This window comes from Rhinatrema bivittatum, chromosome 10, assembly GCF_901001135.1.
Source record: "Rhinatrema bivittatum chromosome 10, aRhiBiv1.1, whole genome shotgun sequence".
NCBI lineage: Eukaryota > Metazoa > Chordata > Amphibia > Gymnophiona > Rhinatrematidae > Rhinatrema > Rhinatrema bivittatum.
Genome location: NC_042624.1, coordinates 77,350,109 through 77,367,404, shown reverse-complemented (window position 1 = coordinate 77,367,404; position 17,296 = coordinate 77,350,109). Strand labels below are relative to the sequence as shown.

Below are 17,296 nucleotides of genomic sequence, written 5' to 3'. Positions count from 1 at the left end.
GTAGCCTGAATTGGTGGGCCCAACCCTCAAACATCCAGAAAGGCATGACCCAAAACTCCGCTGATTGAGTGGTTCTCACACTGAATGCCAGCCTGAAGGGGTGGGGTGCACATTATTAGGGCCAGGTGGCCCAAGGATATGGTTAGGAGAGGAGGCATTTTATTTGATAAACAGGCTAGAAACGAGCCATCAGTCTGGCTCTACAATACTTCCTCCAGCTAGTAAGAGAGAAAGTAGTCAGAATTCTCTTGGATAACGCCACAGTACTGGCATATGTCAACAGATAAGGGGGCACCCACAGTTGCTCACTGGGGCAGAAAGCAGCCTGGATGCTTGAATGGGTGAAAGAAAAACATCTCTGCTTCTCAGCAACCTATAAAGTAGGAAAGAAGAGTTTGCAAGCAGATTACCTCAGCAGGAACTGGCTGGGTCCAAAAGCCTTTCAGATGATAGTGAGACAGTGGGGTGCCCAACAGGGTAGACTTAATGGCAACATGTGCAAATGCCAAAACTGACATATTTTTCAATCATGGAGCCAGGCTCCTGGGGCATAGATATTCTTTTGTGCCTGTGGCCAAGATTCAGCCCACTGAATGCCTTCCACTGTAGCCACTTAAAGGATGGATGATAAAGAGCTGTTCCATGCCCTTTATCATTTTGGTTGTCCTTCTCTGTACTTTCTTTTTTGAGAAATGGCAACCAGAATTGCACACAGTGTTCAAGGAGCAGTCGCACCATTAAGCAATACAAAGGCATTATGACATCCTCCGTTTTTATTTGCCATTCCCTTCCTAATAATTCCTATCATTCTGTTTGCGTTTTTTTGATCGCTACAGCAAATTGAGCCAACTATTTCAATGTAATATCAACTATGATGCCCAGATCTTTGTCCTGGGTGGTAACTCCTAAAATGCAACCTATCATTGTGTAGGTACATCATGGGTTATTTTTCCCTATATGCATCACCTTGCATTTGTCCACATTATATTTCATCTGCCATATGGATGCCCAGTCTTTTAAGGTCGTCCTGCAATTTATCACAATCCGCTTGTTTAACTATTCTGAATAATTTTGTGTCATCTGCAAATATGATCATCTCACTCTTCGTACCTCTTTCCAGATCATTTATAAATTTATTAGAAAGCACTGGTCCAAGTACAGATCCCCGAGGTACTCCACTGTTTACCTTTTTTTTTCACTGTGAAAACAGACCATTTAATCCTTCTCTCTGTTTCCTGTCTTTTAACCAGTTTGTAATCCACAAAAGGACATCTCCTCCTTTCCCATGACTTTTTTTAGTTTTCTTAGAAGCCTCTCATGCGGGACTTTGTCAAATGCCTTCTCAAAATCCAAATACGCCACATCTACCTGTTCATCTTTATCCACATGTTTATTCACCCCTTAAAAAAATGTACTAGATTTATGAGGCAAGACTTCCCTTGGGTACATCCATGCTGGCTGGGTCCCATAAATCATGTCTATCTATATATTCTGTGATTTTATTCTTTATAACAGTTTACATGATTTTTCCCAGCACTGAAGTCAGGCTTACTAGTTTATAATTTCTCAGATCACCTCTTGAGCCCTTTTTAAATATTGGTGTTACATTGGCCACCTTCCAGTCTTCAGGTACAATGGATTATTTTAATGATAAGTTACAAATTACTTGCCATAGGTCTGAAATTTCATTTTTGAGTTCTTTCAGAACCCTGGAATGTATACCATCTGGACTCCATTCTTTCTTATGGCATGGCCCTTGAGGTGGTGCACTTGTGTAAGAGAGATTACGCTGCCTCAGTAATTTTGACCATGTTGAAGACACAGGAATTCTATATTTGCTTAGGCTTCGTTAGTTTGGAGAGCAGGACTTTTCTTCTTGGAAAGCAGACATCCTGCAAATTGGTGTGGACAAAGGGTTGGCACTTGGTTCCTTGAAGTCCCAGTATCAACTATTGTGTGCTATAGGAGTAAAATGAAAGTCACCCCAGTAGCTGCGCATCCGGACATTGAAGGTTTTCTGACAGGGGTAAAACGCATCAAGCCACCATTCTGCCTTGTTGTATGCCAGTGCTATCGCAATCTGGTACTAAGCGCCTTGATCAAACCACCTTTTAAGCCAGTTAAGCAGGTTTCCATTTAAGGATTTGTAACTAAAAACTTCCTCTTAGTAATATGCTCAGTTAGGCATATCTCAGAGCTGCAGGCCTTGTCCTGCAGAGACCCCTGTCTAGTAATTTCGCAGGGGATTGTCGCCCTTCACCCGGTCCTGTATTTCCTGCCCAACTATAATGTGTTACTCACAAGGAGAACAATGTTGAAAAATGTTTGCCGAACTGATTCTTCTGACTTTTCCTTTCTTACCTCTCATTCCATTTATCTTCCATATTATAAGTCCATTAATATGGACGCCCAAAATAAAATTGGGGGGTCGGCATGCAAGGGGGTGTGCACATGTGCATCTTGTGCATGCTGATGCCTGTGGCCTTCCTCAGTTCCCTCCCAGTCCACTACAGTTTGAGTGGACTGGGAGGGAACTTCCCCCCCCCCCCCCCATCTTTATTTTACCTTTTGTGCCTGGATGCGCGTGCCGGCACGCAATCCCCCAGCACAGCGGCAAATGGCCGCTGTGCCGGGGGCCTCTAGTCCCGCCCCCTCCCCAGGCCCCAGGACTTACACACGTGACTGGGCCTTTGAAAATTGGCCTGGCGCGTGTAAGACCGGTCACGCGTGTAAATCCCTGGGATTTACGTGCATAACGCTTTGAAAATCTGCCCCTTGGTGTTTGGCTACTTGCCTGGATTGGCCTCTGTTGGAAACAGGATGCTGGGCTTGATGATCCTTAGTCTGACCCAGTACGACAATTTCTTATGTCACTGGAATCTGTGCTGTGCCATTTCTCTCTCTTTTGGTTGTAATTGATGTTTCTCAACCTTTGTGATTTAAAGTCAAATTTTTCTAACTAATTTTGAATGCTTCATGTAGTATCATTGATTATTACATTCTGAAAATATTTGTCTAATCAGTTCTTTATCTGTTTGCAAATTTAGTTTCCAAGCCTTGTTTCTCCATATTTTATGAAATAGGCATTCATGTGGTACCATGCCAAATTATGTCTTGTTTGCCCCTTGTGTCTGCAAAGAAAATAGTCAAGTTACTTTGAAAAAAATATTATCCAAAACATTTCTTTCATCTGTAAGATATTTGTTCTGTTTTTATTCCATTTTTTTTTCAAAGTCTCTCTTTCTGAATTGCATTTGAGTATTTACAATTAACAATTGAAAAATCCTTATCTTCTCTTCTAGACAAAGGTATTGCACTAATGGAATATGACTTGCCAGTACACAAAGAAGATGTAGAAGAAGGAAGATTAATTATAAGTGTACTAACATTAAGAAATCAGCTGAAGAAAACAGAGAGGAGTTTGCAGAGTTTAGGAGAACAGTTATACAGGTATCTTTTCCCGATTTTGGTGTAAATAAAGGTGCTTTTTCAATGGGCTTGCAAAATAAATATGAACCAAAGAGGCAAATTGACTCCTTTCCAATTCTGCAAATGTCTCATTTGTTTATATTTTTTTTCCACAAAATAAACTGTAAACAGTGAGATCTATTTAGTTTAAATTACTATCTTCAAGCACAGTACAGAAATGAATCAGAATTACATCAGTCAAAATATTAGCATCAATCTAAATCAAATATACAGCATAAAATGAATATTAAATGCAGACAAAAAAAATCAAAATTATAAAACACAAACATGATATACAAAAATAAAAAACTGAAACAGCCCAGCTGTCTTAAGCTTTATACAAGTAAAGATAAATAAGAATACAGTTAAATTAATATACAGTAAATTCAAGAGCACAGCTAAATCCCAAAGGCTTATTTAAATAATCAGATCTTGATAATTTAAATTGAGCAGTATCGTTTGCAAGTCTGGATTCAAAGAAGGTAGAAAAATTGAAAAGGCTTGGATTCTTGTATGAGAAAGGCATGGACTTTATCTGCTGTGATGTTCTGTATGTACTTGTATGCTTGACCCATGTTCTTATGAATTGCAGTACTTTTAAAAGATGGCATTGTAAGCAGCCTGTGATGATCTTTACTGTCTGGAATATAGGGTGTTAAAAGCTTCTGGAAATAAGGTAGATTGTCTGAATACAAGGCTTTGAAAGTCATAAACAGATAAACTGGATGTGCCAGTAAGTGGCAACCAGTGAAAAGTAAACAATATTGGAATAGAATGCTTTCCACTTCCTGTACCTTACGGTATCTTGGCAGTAGTATTTTGGATCATCTGAATTTTGTGGCTAGTTTTAGCTGGAAGAAAAGCTAATAAACTGTTGTGATAGTCCAGGTGAGATATGATCATCATCTGGACCACTGTAACTAAATCAGACTTCACAAGATTAAGAAGCAATTTGTCTAATAGATCTGAACAGAAAAGAATGAGCTTCTACACAGAATAGCTAGGACCTGCTTTCTAGGCAATGCAGTATCCCATTGCACTGAGAATGGGTTTCCAAGGGCTTGTGCCCAGGAAGGGAAGGGTTAGGATAGCCATCATAGTTGGTGATTACACTTGGTAGTTGGTGGACATGAGGCTAACTTCCCTGCCTGATGTGAAGGTGGCAGACATGAAGCATCACCTACATAGGATTTTAGACAGTACTTGGGAGGATCCAGCAGTTATGGTTCATATGGGTACCAACGACATAAGAGAGTGTGGGATGGTGGTTCTGGAAGCCAGATTTTAGGAGGAAAGTTGAAATTCAGAACTTCTAGGGTAGCATTCTTAGAAATGTTCCTCATTCCACGCACATGACCCCAGAGGCAGGGAGAGCTCTGGAGTCTCAATGTGATATAATGGTGCAGGGAAGAGGACCAGATTTGTTAGGACCTGGGCAACATTTTGAGGATGAGGAAGGAATGATGAGAGTGGAACCTGGCTGCTGGTGCTAACTTGTAAAACATAGATACAGTAGCTTTTAAACTAGAGCATGAGAGACGGCTGCCAGTCACTCAGCAACACATGGTTCAGAGGGAAGTGTCTTTGAAATATATTAACCAAACAGGGAAGTTAGAGCATCCCAATAGATATTTTAATAAAAGCAAAAGTAGTTTAGGTGCCATTAAATAAAGAGCTGATTGGACTTTCTGTGATGATGTGCACCTAGCTGGATGTGTAATGAGATTTGCTCCGGGAGATCCCTCTCAATCATCATGCCACTCTGTCCATTTTTCAAGGTCAACTTTTTTGGGTATCTTACTTAGGATCATCTGACAGATTTGTGTTCCTCAGAGAAGAGGATATGAGTGTTAAAACAGCCCACCAGACATGTGACAAGGCTAAGGTACAGGAGATCAAGATGGTGCCTGAGAACAGTAAGGAGGCTAATGACAAAGTCATTGTATTCTCAGAGTAAGTGATTATGAACATTTCTAAAAGCATGTCCACTACATTGGAGGACCAGCTTAGTAAGCTGTTTGCCATGGATGAAATTAGAGAAAAGTTTGAGTCCCAATTCTCAAAGATTGGTGCTGCAGAACAGAGGCTAGCAGTGCAAGAAGACAGAATCCTTGATCTGAACAAAGAGAGTGCTCGCCTACTCGATTACATAGAAGACCAAAAGAACCTTGAGATCTAGAATGGGGCAAAAGGAGCTCTCTTTCTTGGGCACAATGAAATAAATGGAATATTGGCCCATATTTTCTTGAGACCTGGGCACTGGAACTACAGCTTTTAGGCTGAGGAACCTTGACAACATACATTCTACTGCTTATCTGTTCTGTGGAGAGTTGCAAGGAGACACCATGAAGACGTCCCAAGGAACACTGAGAAACTCAAGAGTGTAACCATCTCTTATCACCTCCAGAACCCACTGGGGTCTGACGTGATATCAACCTACCTCCTATTTAAAAAAAAAAGATGTGCTGACCCACCCCCAGGGGTGGGTCAGCACATCTTCATTGAGGGTCGGGGCACACCACTACCTGAGCCTTCACCCCGCCTGGGCTGCCTGGAATGAAAGAACTGAGACCTACCCAAAGGCCGAGTCCTCTGGGTCTAAAGTGTCTGAAACCCTTAGTACTTCTAGTATGACCTCTCATGCTGTGGATTCCCCAGGAGCATGGATGGATGATGACCACTCAGCACCATCTCATTGCCAGAAGTCCTTTGAATATTTCACCTTCGTTGTTCAAATAACTCTTGGTTTTGAAACCACTAGATGCTCTTTGGCTCTGAGGCTCATCTGTGGTGTGGCTTGAAAAGGTTTTGATTTTATTAGATATGATTGGACTTGATAAGGTTGGTATGATTTTGGAGACATGGGTTTGTGTAGGAGTTTGGCTTTTTAAATGGGGAGGGAGTTTATGATTGTATTATTTTGAATAAGAATTCTTAAATGTTTGTTATTGTATGGAATATATATTGCAAAGCAATATGTTTTAAACATTTGTAATCAATTTATGCATATTTATGAAAGTACACTTAAATGTGTTGGGAGATTGAGCACATCACATTTGAGATTGCTTGGATTTATTGATAGTGTGCACATTCTGAACCACTGTGTTTCTTTTCTTAGTTTGTCACGTTCAGTTATTCTGTATTCTTTTGTTTGAGAATGAATAGCTTAGCAGAAAAAAAATGTAAAGGTGCATTGCCCCCTACCTGCCACAACAGGAGCTGGGGCTGCTCTTGCTCTTCAAGCTCTGGACCTCAGTCAAGGAGCTACTTCAGAAGGAAGTAACCATCTGAACCATAAACAGAAGTACTGAAGGAAGAGAAACTGCAAGATCCTGCTTGCCATTTTCTCAATTTTCACTTGGGTCATAAAACCTATTTTTGTACCTCTTTAAGTCAGAATTGCTTTAATTAAAAACAAAATCTTGCAGTTCCTCCTCTTTCATAGAATAAATCTTGTCTTCTCCTTGCTGCAAATGTGAATTGTTGCCATGAGTAGGAGGCACTGAATCTTTAAGTCTGGTTCTTGGCGTGAAGTGCAGTTTTTGTTCCAACTTTTTTTTTTTTTCAAACTAAATGTAAGAACATAAGAAAATGCCATATTGGGTCAGACCAAGGGTTCATCAAGCCCAGCATCTGTTTCCAACAGTGGCCAATCCAGGCCATAAGAACCTGGCCAGTACCCAAAAACTAAGTCTATTCCATGTTACCATTGCTAATGGCAGTGGCTATTCTCTAAGTAAACTTAATAGCAGGTAATGGACTTCTCCTCCAAGAACTTATCCAATCCTTTTTTAAACACAGTTATACTAACTGCACTAACCACATCCTCTGGCAACAAATTCCAGAGTTTAATTGTGCGTTGAGTAAAAAAGAACTTTCTCCGATTAGTTTTAAATGTGCCCCATGCTAACTTCATGGAGTGCCCCCTAGTCTTTCTACTATCCGAAAGAGTAAATAACCGATTCACATCTACCCGTTCTAGACCTCTCATAATTTTAAACACCTCTATCATATCCCCCCTCAGTCGTCTCTTCTCCAAGCTGAAAAGTCCTAACCTCTTTAGTCTTTCCTCATAGGGGAGCAGTTCCATTCCCCTTATCATTTTGGTAGCCCTTCTCTGTACCTTCTCCATCGCAATTATATCTTTTGTAATGTCTTAGCTATTGGAAAGGCCCTGGGCAGGGTGCCATACAATGCTATAAATAATGTTTTTCCACAGGTGCAATTTTTTTCAGGGTCCCAATCATTCAATAGATAAATGTAAATGTAAGTTTTTATTAAAATTGCATGGCAACTTTAAAGAGGGTCTTTTTTCTAAATTTTATTTTTTGTTATGACTTCATGACCTGGATGTGTATTACAAAAGTGCCAGAGGTGTGGGTGGGGGTGAATATTGGAGATGGTGAAGTGTATGGGAGGTAATATATATGATGCTTGTGCAGGGAATGTGGGAGGGTGGTGGCACTCTTTCCCCCTTGCACCCTTCAGATTCTCTGCCCTCCCTTCCATACCTATCTTTCACCCCTACCTTCTCCCAGGCCTCCTTTCAGCTGGTGGTGCCTGAGCTCCCTGCCATTCATTTCTCCGGGTCTGGGCGCGCTTCATCTGGGACCTGGGTTCTCTGCCAACCCTGCTGTTCAATCTGACAGCAGTGGCCCTAGCGCTTCTGTTTTTCACTTTTGTCTGCCCACCAACTAATCCCTCTGTGATGATATCTCTGTCAGTATCACAGACAGCATGAATGGATGCACAAAAGCGAAAACTGTGCTTTTACTTTCATAAAATGCACTAAAAAGTGTAATTCATTAAACAATTTATACCTCATTGGACAGAGAGCAATTCTTTGAGTTTAAACCATGCTGTTGTCATAATGCTAGCCTCTCCTACTCAACCATGAAGCCGCCCACACCAAGTGCTGCACTTTGAGTTTGCTAGAGAATCAATAAATATATTGAAATACTGCATATTATGAATTATGCCTACCTTGGATTATGCTGCAAGTGTGTTCATTTGTCCTTCATGCCCCTTGACTGGATTGTAGTCTCTGTGTGGGTTGACTGTGCTACTTGAGTCTTTTAGAGTAATAGTGGTAGCAGTACACTTCTCAAACTTGTTTTTAAGAAGCCTCATACAGTTTCCATTTCTCTGGGCACTGGTATTATATAAATGAGTTTTCACAATTGTCTATAGTACTGAAATGATTTTTGTTTTTATGTCGTTACTCCTCATCATGGATGAGAAATAGCCTAGTGGTTAGAGCAGCAGGCTAAGAACCACGGATGCCAGAGTTCAAATCCCACTGCTGCTCCTTGTCCTTCACCCTCCATTGCCTCAGGCTCATACTAAGATTGTAACCCCCCCTGGCACTCCTCCAGTTATGATGGGTAGACTGAAGTAACTGGTGGTCACTTATGTGACTTGGGAAGGCAGGCTTAGAACATATATGAACCCCTTTGAGGCCATTCTCTGGTCAGTAGCTAACGGTGTGTTTTAAAAGCTGAATTTTGGGTGGGTCTTGAGTTTAGTTGCAAAGGATACATAAACTGCTTCTCAAGGGAACCTGAGGATACTTTGGATAATAAAGGGCCATCGAGTCACTTCAGAACTCTTTCTAAACAAGGTACAGAACTAGACCACAAATTGCAATTACAGAAACAAATACTTTTAATTGGAAGATGAATTACTGTTTTAACTATGTATTGTTAGTTATGATTATAGAAACATTTTTTTATTTTTGTGATTTTTATTCATTGTACCTAATGGTTACTATGTAACATCTATGAACTACTTTGTATAGCAAATAGGTGATATATAAATGCCAACTAATAAGTATTTTTTTCATAGTAGCTTTTTGAGTTAACTATGTACCTTCTATTTTGTGCCTTTTCATGGTTTTCAGTGAAAGGTCAAATGAAAATTCTGACAATGGTTCCCCTGACAGGGCTCCTGCAGGATTAACTTTGAAAGATCTTGAGCAACCCCAAACTGAATTTCAAAAGAGTGAAATCCTTTGCAGTGGAGAAATGTCCCTCCCCCATGCTTCTCCTCGAAGATCCCGAGACAAGGTGATTATTCTTCTCCCGCTTTACTCCTTTGTACCTGATCATATTTCTGCTACATTTATACAATCTGCTAGAGAGTCACTGTCAAAAAAACCTAGTCAGTACGTGACTGAGATTCCATAGACTACATTTATAACACATTTATCTGTTGGAAAGGAAAAATTGAGGGGATGTTTGTTTATCAGTATTAGTGAATGATGCTAGCTTTGGAAGAAAGGTGAAGTTTGAGGGATTTTAAAGGTGAACAGAAGAAGGATAGCATGTGTGGGTTTTTTTTTTTGTCAAAATCATTTTTATTATTGGTAACATGCTTGTACATATACAACACTCCCCAAGGGAGATCGCTAGTGTCAACCAAGAACCAACTGTATGGAAATCCAGATAAACAGAACTGGAAGACGTCTCTCTACATCAATTGCCTCTACAAGCATGTCTCCTTTTTCCGTTTTCTGAGCTACTTTACCCCTAGCTGCAGGGGCACTATGGCCATTTTGTCATTCATACCACACTCATACCCAAACATTCACTCAACTCCCATATCCTCCCCTCACCCCCCCCCCCCCCCCCCCGGGTCAAAGTATTACACAGTGCTTTATCCAGATCATGCAAAATATTTTTTATATACCGTCCATGTCTAGCTTGTGGCTAATCATATCTTACAGTAACCAGTCCAGAGATTCACCAGTGTCCTGGCGGGCGATTGAAAGCTAAGCAAGATGGAGCAAAATATTTACTACAAATCCAAAACAATGGTACAACCAGTCAGTCTTAACTAATGTAAGTCTTTAGCCAAATCTATATGTGGGCCCCTTACTCTAAGGGTCTGTATTTTAACACAGACTCTGATATGGTATAGGGTCACCTTACTTTAATAACAACATCATTTTTTTGTTTAGTTTTTGTTTTTCTATGTTAAAAATATTGTTGCTTTCAATAGATTATTATTAATTCTCACTTCTAGCACAATATTCAAAGATACAGGAGGAACAATGATACTCATCCAGTCCAATCTTGGTTGGTCTCCCGACACGATCGTGTTTCGGACAGAAGTCCTGCCTCAGGGGGTTTCCTTCAGTATCTACATCTAAGAGCACCGTCCAATGTTGAGTGTTGCAAATCTTGACCGTCTTATATTCTTGACTTTCAAGTTCTTCTTCATCATGCGTCAGCCCATCTGAGCCACATCTGCTCTTAAAATGGCATCCTGCACAGAGTGATCCTTTTATACCCCGAAACCGGAAATTGCGTCATCGGGAGCAGAAGTCTCCTTTTACGTCGGGTTGTCTCTCTTAGTTCACAGAATCGCCGCTTCTTCATCTTTCAAACCAGACCATTCCGATAATGTTGCGGGCCTATGCCCTTTAATCTCTCACACAAATTATTTAAAATCGAAAAGTTCACGTTCTATAGCATACCATAATCATCAACAGTCTTCCTTCACGTCGACTTATGTTAATAGCTCCACCACGTATTTGATCACATGGACTTCGTTCATAATATGAACCACCATCATCTCGTCGTTTCCCATTTTTCGGGTTCTCTATCACATCCTGGTATTTCAGAGGGTATTATCTCTAAAGTCCCCCATCACGTCGTCACTTCTAATTACGACCGCATTAGTCACATAATCCATAAATCTACAGACTCGGGGTTTATCTTAGTGGATAGATAATGTCCTTAATCACAAAGGTCTCTTACGCCTCTTGAACAGCACAGAAGATCGCGTAGCTTATCCTCCATTTCGTCATCTATTGTAATTACGCCAAATCCATATCGCATTCCTTGTGTTCCAGGTAGCAGTTTCGTATTGTGTCCTTCATCACATAATGGCTACTAATTTCAAGTGTATCTCTAATATCCACACTTCAGTGATATGTCCCTGTAATCTTTCACATATACAACCTTACTTTACTTTATTGTCTCAAACGAATCCCTCGTTTATGGATAGCTCTTACTAAAATATCTTGCTCAGTGCTCATCATCAACGTTTGGAGATTTCACAGCACAGGGTCCCTCATCACAATGGCCAGCAGTCTCAAAAACTGTGAGATGGGCAGACCATTCTGTGCTGTTCAAGAGGCATAAGAGACCTTTGTGATTAAGGACATTTATCTATCCACTAAGATAAACCCCGAGTCCGTAGATTTATGGATTATGTGACTAATGCGGTCGTAATTAGAAGTGACGACGTGATGGGGGACTTTAGAGATAATACCCTCTGAAATACCAGGATGTGATAGAGAACCCGAAAAATGGGAAACGACGAGATGATGGTGGTTCATATTATGAAAGAAGTCCATGTGATCAATGACGTGGAGGAGCTATTAACATAAGTCGACGTGAAGGAAGACTGTTGACGATTATGGTATGCTATAGAATGTGAACTTTTCGATTTTAAATAATTTGTGTGAGAGATTAAAAGGCATAGGCCCGCAACATTATCGGAATGGTCTGGTTTGAAAGATGAAGAAGTGGCGATTCTGTGAACTAAGAGAGACAACCCGACGTAAAAGGAAACTTCTGCTCCCGATGACGCAATTTCCGGTTTCGGGGTATAAAAGGATCACTCTGTGCGGGATGCCATTTTAAGAGTAGATGCGGCTCAGATGGGCTGACGCATGATGAAGAAGAACTTGAAAGCCAAGAATATAAGAAGGTCAAGATTTGCAACACTCAACATTGGACGGTGCTCTTAGATGTAGATACTGAAGGAAACCCCCTGAAGCAGGACTTCTTCCGAAACACGATCGTGTCGGGAGACCAACCAAGATTGGACTGGATGAGTATCATTGTTCCTCCTGTATCTTTGAATATTGTGCTAGAAGTGAGAATTAATAATCTATTGAAAGCAACAATATTTTTAACATAGAAAACCAAAAACTAAACAAAAAAATGATGTTGTAATTAAAGTAAGGTGACCCTATACCATATCAGAGTCTGTGTTAAAATACAGACCCTTAGAGTAAGGGGCCCACATATAGATTTGGCTAAAGACTTACATTAGTTAAGACTGACCGGTTGTACCATTGTTTTGGATTTGTGGTTACACATTAGGGTAAAACTGGAATACAGTGGTTTTGGGTAAAAGGTTGTGCAACATATTTACTGCCATTTGGTAGTATAGCCAGTAGCCAATAAGTGAGTCTGTATATCCTGAGGCAGAAGAACAAAACAGTCCAATAGGTACAATATTGTGTGTCAAGAGGATGAGCAGCCATTCGTTCCATCTGCATAGCTGATGCAAGTTGGTAGTACCAGGTCCGCACTGTGGGTTGTACGGTATCCATAAAGTTAATATTGTTCTGCACGCTAGTAAAACTGCACTATGTCCAAATCTTCTAGCTGCAACATTATATGGAGTCATGTGTCAGGATAGCATGTTAATAGTGCTAACTGGTTCCAGCAATGAAGGGTGGCAAAGGTGAAGATATAATAATAAGATGTGTGGAATCGCCGATTGGCTTGTTCAGGTTTCATGAAATGACAGGGTAGTAGTAGAGACATTTAGGTAAACTGAGTCTTGTTTATTGATCAATCCCATCACACCATTACAACCTTAAAATTAGCCATGTCCTCATCTGTAAACTATATTTCTACAACTCCCCACTCACAGTCCTTAAATAAAAAGTCAACAAGTTGTAGGTGATAATCCTAAAAATTATATAGCAGCCTGGATGGACATTAGGAGCCATAAAAAGAGGTCTCAATATTATTGCATTTCTGATTCCCACACTGGACCATCTATGCTGATGTTTCTTTTGGCCCATTTTGTTGCCAGCTCAGCTAGAAAGGCTAATAAATCCTTCGGTTTATCACATACAGAGTATTGCATTTGGCTGCCCATGGTAGAACAGGCCCTGTCTATTTTCTCTGCATTTTGCTGTGCATAACCCAAATAGGCCAATGTCCATTTTTACTGACATCAGAGGTTCCATCTTAGTTGCTTGTCCTTGTTACCATATTTCCTACACTCCTTTGCACTTGCAAGGTTGGGAATAGGCACCATGAGTTTTCATTTGCAACTATGTGGAGAGGAGTAGCTTAGTGGTTAGAGCAGCAGGCTGTGAACCAGGGAAACTAGGGTTAAATCCTGCTGATATTCCTTGTGACTTTGGGCAAGTCACTTCACCCTCTGTTTCCTCTGACACAAATGTAGATTCTAAACCCTCTGAGAATAAGGAAATACCTACAGAACCTGAATGCAATCCACTTTGAAGTGTCACGAAAGGTGGAATATAAATCAAATATTCTCTCCCAACTTTCTTTAGTGGGTTTTGCAGTAGCAACCCTCAGCTGGATGCCATGCACCAGATCAGCACTTGGAACCCTGCAATCATGAGCCCTGCATCCGGTTTCTAGGTGTCATCATTGTGCATTTACTGATTTTTCACTTGCTTATAGGCTATGGGCACTCCCTCAGCAGTATCCATAGCCCAACTGATGTGGCTCCAGTCTTCTTCCACTTGCATCCCACTTTCTTCCCACATGTGTTCTCAAACACACTCTGTTCAATTTCTCCCTCTCTCCCTAACATGCAGCATTCTTGGGCATTATTTGGCAGTTTTTAGAATCTTCTAAATACTTGACAAACCGGGGAGAAGCAGTGATCACAACTGGCAACCTCATACAGATTTCCTAGCTGTTCCAGCTGTTTTAAAAACAAATCACACTGATTATGTATCGCCACTTGGGCCTTGCCATTAGCCCATTAAGGCCTTTTGGAAATACCAGTATCTCAGCTTGTTCACTTGTCTGAATCACGTGCTCAAGCTTTTTCAGTGACAAGCCTATTCTTCTAGAATATACTTCCTGAGCATTTGTGAATGATATCCTGTATGCAAACATTTTTTAATTTTATTTTTATGAGTATGCAAACATTTTAAAATCTTTTCTTTTTAGCAAGCCTTTGACTTGTGATGTTCCTAGTTCTGGTTCAGTAATTTTCTTTTTTGGTTGTGTTTTTTTTGGGGAATTCATCGATAAGTTTTTCTGTGCTGTTTTGTTTTTATATTATGGATGTTTTTATGATGTGATCCATCACAGACTGTGCACATATGTGGAATATAAATATGTTTAAAATTTTAGAAGGGTAAATATTACATTACATTTCACATTTAGACCTTCACTCTTCTCAAACAAGACTCTGAGTAGTTTATATTTTGACTCAATATTCTATTTGGGTTTTTTTTTTAGTCTTTTCCAGTGTCTGCTGTCTCATACAGGCATATTGAGCAGGAAAATAAAAAACTTCGGGAGAAATTGAATTCACTTCGGGAACAAAATGCCTCCTTGGTTTCTAAGAACCACCACTTAATGAATGAATTTGAGTCTTCCCAAGCTGAACTCACACGGTCAAAAGCAAGAGTATGTATCTTTCTAAGTATGCTTTTTAATATGCATTGTAGTCATGGGGCTGATGTCTTTAGATTGAAGTTTGTCTCTCTTTTTTATTTATTTATTTTTGTAAAGAGTTTAACACCTATAAAAGTGGCATAGCTTTATAATGTTAATGCTCAGTCTTAGAGCTAGAACAAATTTCATTTTGCATAACTTAAGCAAGATTTTTTTTTATTATTGGCCTAATGGAAGGTGCCATCAAGAATGATGCACAAAAAAAGTACTGCACTGTCACTCATGCTTGAATGTACTTATGCTTTTCCTAGCAGCGAAAAGTTCATGAGCTTTTGCTGAGTGCGTGCACTTTTTGCAGTGAGTGAAATTACAAGTGCTGCCAGCCCAGTGGCTCAGGTGGCAAGTGCTGTATCGTATCATGTGGAAGATCCTCTGATCAGTTCCCAACTCAGGCCTTCTACTACCCAATTCAGCTGGGGCTAGGGATGCTGTGCAGGTGATTGGGGGGGGGCGGGGGATAGAAGATTAGTGGTTACACCTGGTGGCCAGATTCAGGCCCATAATTGCAAAGTTTTGGAAGGAGCCTTGGTAGATAGCCCCTGACCCAGGACTGTCACTGCAATAGCCAGAGGAGTTATGTTGGGGATGGGGTGAATATAAAATAGGAACAAAATCCTGGGATAGTTGCGAATGAGGGCTCATGGTGCTAGATCCCAGCCTTTTCCAGCTGAGCTAGAAGTATATAAGGATTAGGAGGAATCTTCAAAGTCAAAAGAAAAAAACATTGCACATGCTGTTACTTAGTGTGTGCACTTTTACCCTCAGTGAGGCCAAACTCTGTTCCAAAATGTGGTTTATACATGTACTCATGCCCATACCGAAAGGCATACAGATTTTGATTGTATTTCTCCTTTAGGACATATAAGGTCCTTTCCCTTTTCTATATTTATGGCCAACAGCAAGAGAGAGATTTGCATGCACTGTCTCCATTGTATGAAAATCTATCTCATGCCTATTCATTTTGGGTATCTTGAAAATCAGGCCTCTTTGTGGCTCTTGAGGGCTGGAGTTGAAAACCCCTGGTCTGTTGGGAACAAAGCTTAATAAATAAGGCTCTTAATTACTGTTTATTCTTAAGGAACAATTTTGGGTGGGACATCTAGAAGACAGGTTAAGGAATCAGAGTCGAGCACCAAATTACCTGTAAAGGCTGTGCCTATCCATCATTTTGGAGTATGACGGATAGAGTGACCAACATACAAATAACACAATTCCTCTGCACGCATGCAGGCCAATCCCTGAGAGTGGGTTATGCACCTCTACCAGCTGATGGAAACATACTAAAAGCTGATGTCATGGATACATAGCCCTACCCTGACATCAGCCCACCAATATTCTCTGTCTCCAGCAGATGGTAGCATGTATTTCCCTACTGGGGATTACCTGGTTTGTTTTTTTTAAAAGCAGCTATAGGACAAGAGAGGCTCGGCGGTGAAGGCTTTCACCCTCTTCCCCCATTGCCGGAGACCCAGGGAGGGCTGAGCTCAGGTAAAACAAAAAATTTAATTTCAAGAGAAGAATTATTTATTTATTTATTTTATTTTATATACCGACAACCGTTTGCACATCGTGCCGGTTTACAGATAACTTACAACCAAGAGTATATAGGCAAAGCCTTTACAAGGAACAGAATGAAACATAAACGCAGTAACAGGGCAATTGAGACTCTCCTCTTTCCTACCAGGTCTTCCTTCTCAGCATTGGTATTCGGTGTCCCTTATTCACATCTCTGGGGAGTTTAGTGAGATGTGGAGGCAGTGTAGGCTCGGCGAGTTGAGCAGCCTATTGGCTAGGCCCTGCTTCCATGCTTCCTTTTTCTCTGGCTGCGTAGTAGGCCTCAATGGTCCTTCGCACATTTTTGTGTGTGATGTCAGCGTGCGCACCTATTTCTGCACCTAGTTCCACGTCGCCTGTTGTGTACGTGCTTAGGCGGTCTATCAGAATGGTTGTCTTGAAGAGCGTGTATTGTGTGCATGGGCCTATACGTGCATTAACATAGAAACATAGAAATGACGGCAGAAGAAGACCAATCGGCCCATCCAGTCTGCCCAGCAAGCCTCACACTTCTTTTTTTCTCATACTTATCTGTTTCTCTTGGCTCCTAGTAACCTTTGGTTCTATTTCCCTTTCACACCCACCATTAATGCAGAGAGCATTGATGGAGCTGCATCCAAGAGAAATATCAAGCTTGATTAGTTAGGGGTAGTAACCGCTGCAATAAGCAAGCTACACCCATGCTTATTTGTTTTACCCAGACTATGTTATTCAGCCCTTATTGGTTGTTTTTCTTCTCCCCTGCCATTGTAGCAGGGAGCTATGCTGGATATGCGTGTACTATTAGTTTTACTTCTCCC

The 17,296-nt window shown here is 40.7% G+C and overlaps 1 protein-coding gene across 7 annotated transcripts in view; it reads left to right on the top strand.

Annotated features, from left to right (window-relative positions):
- Positions 1-17,296, top strand: part of CCDC18 (coiled-coil domain containing 18) — a 259,561-nt gene that overhangs the window by 18,236 nt on the left and 224,029 nt on the right. For 6 of the 7 annotated variants that reach the window (XM_029618291.1, XM_029618292.1, XM_029618297.1 and 3 more), the window contains 3 exons: positions 3,303-3,450; positions 9,368-9,533; positions 14,724-14,894. In XM_029618291.1, coding sequence (XP_029474151.1) covers positions 3,320-3,450; positions 9,368-9,533; positions 14,724-14,894 — 468 coding nt within the window. In that variant the 5' untranslated portion in view covers positions 3,303-3,319. The remainder of the gene's footprint in view (positions 1-3,302; positions 3,451-9,367; positions 9,534-14,723; positions 14,895-17,296) is intronic. The other variant, XM_029618296.1, reaches the window with a different exon arrangement.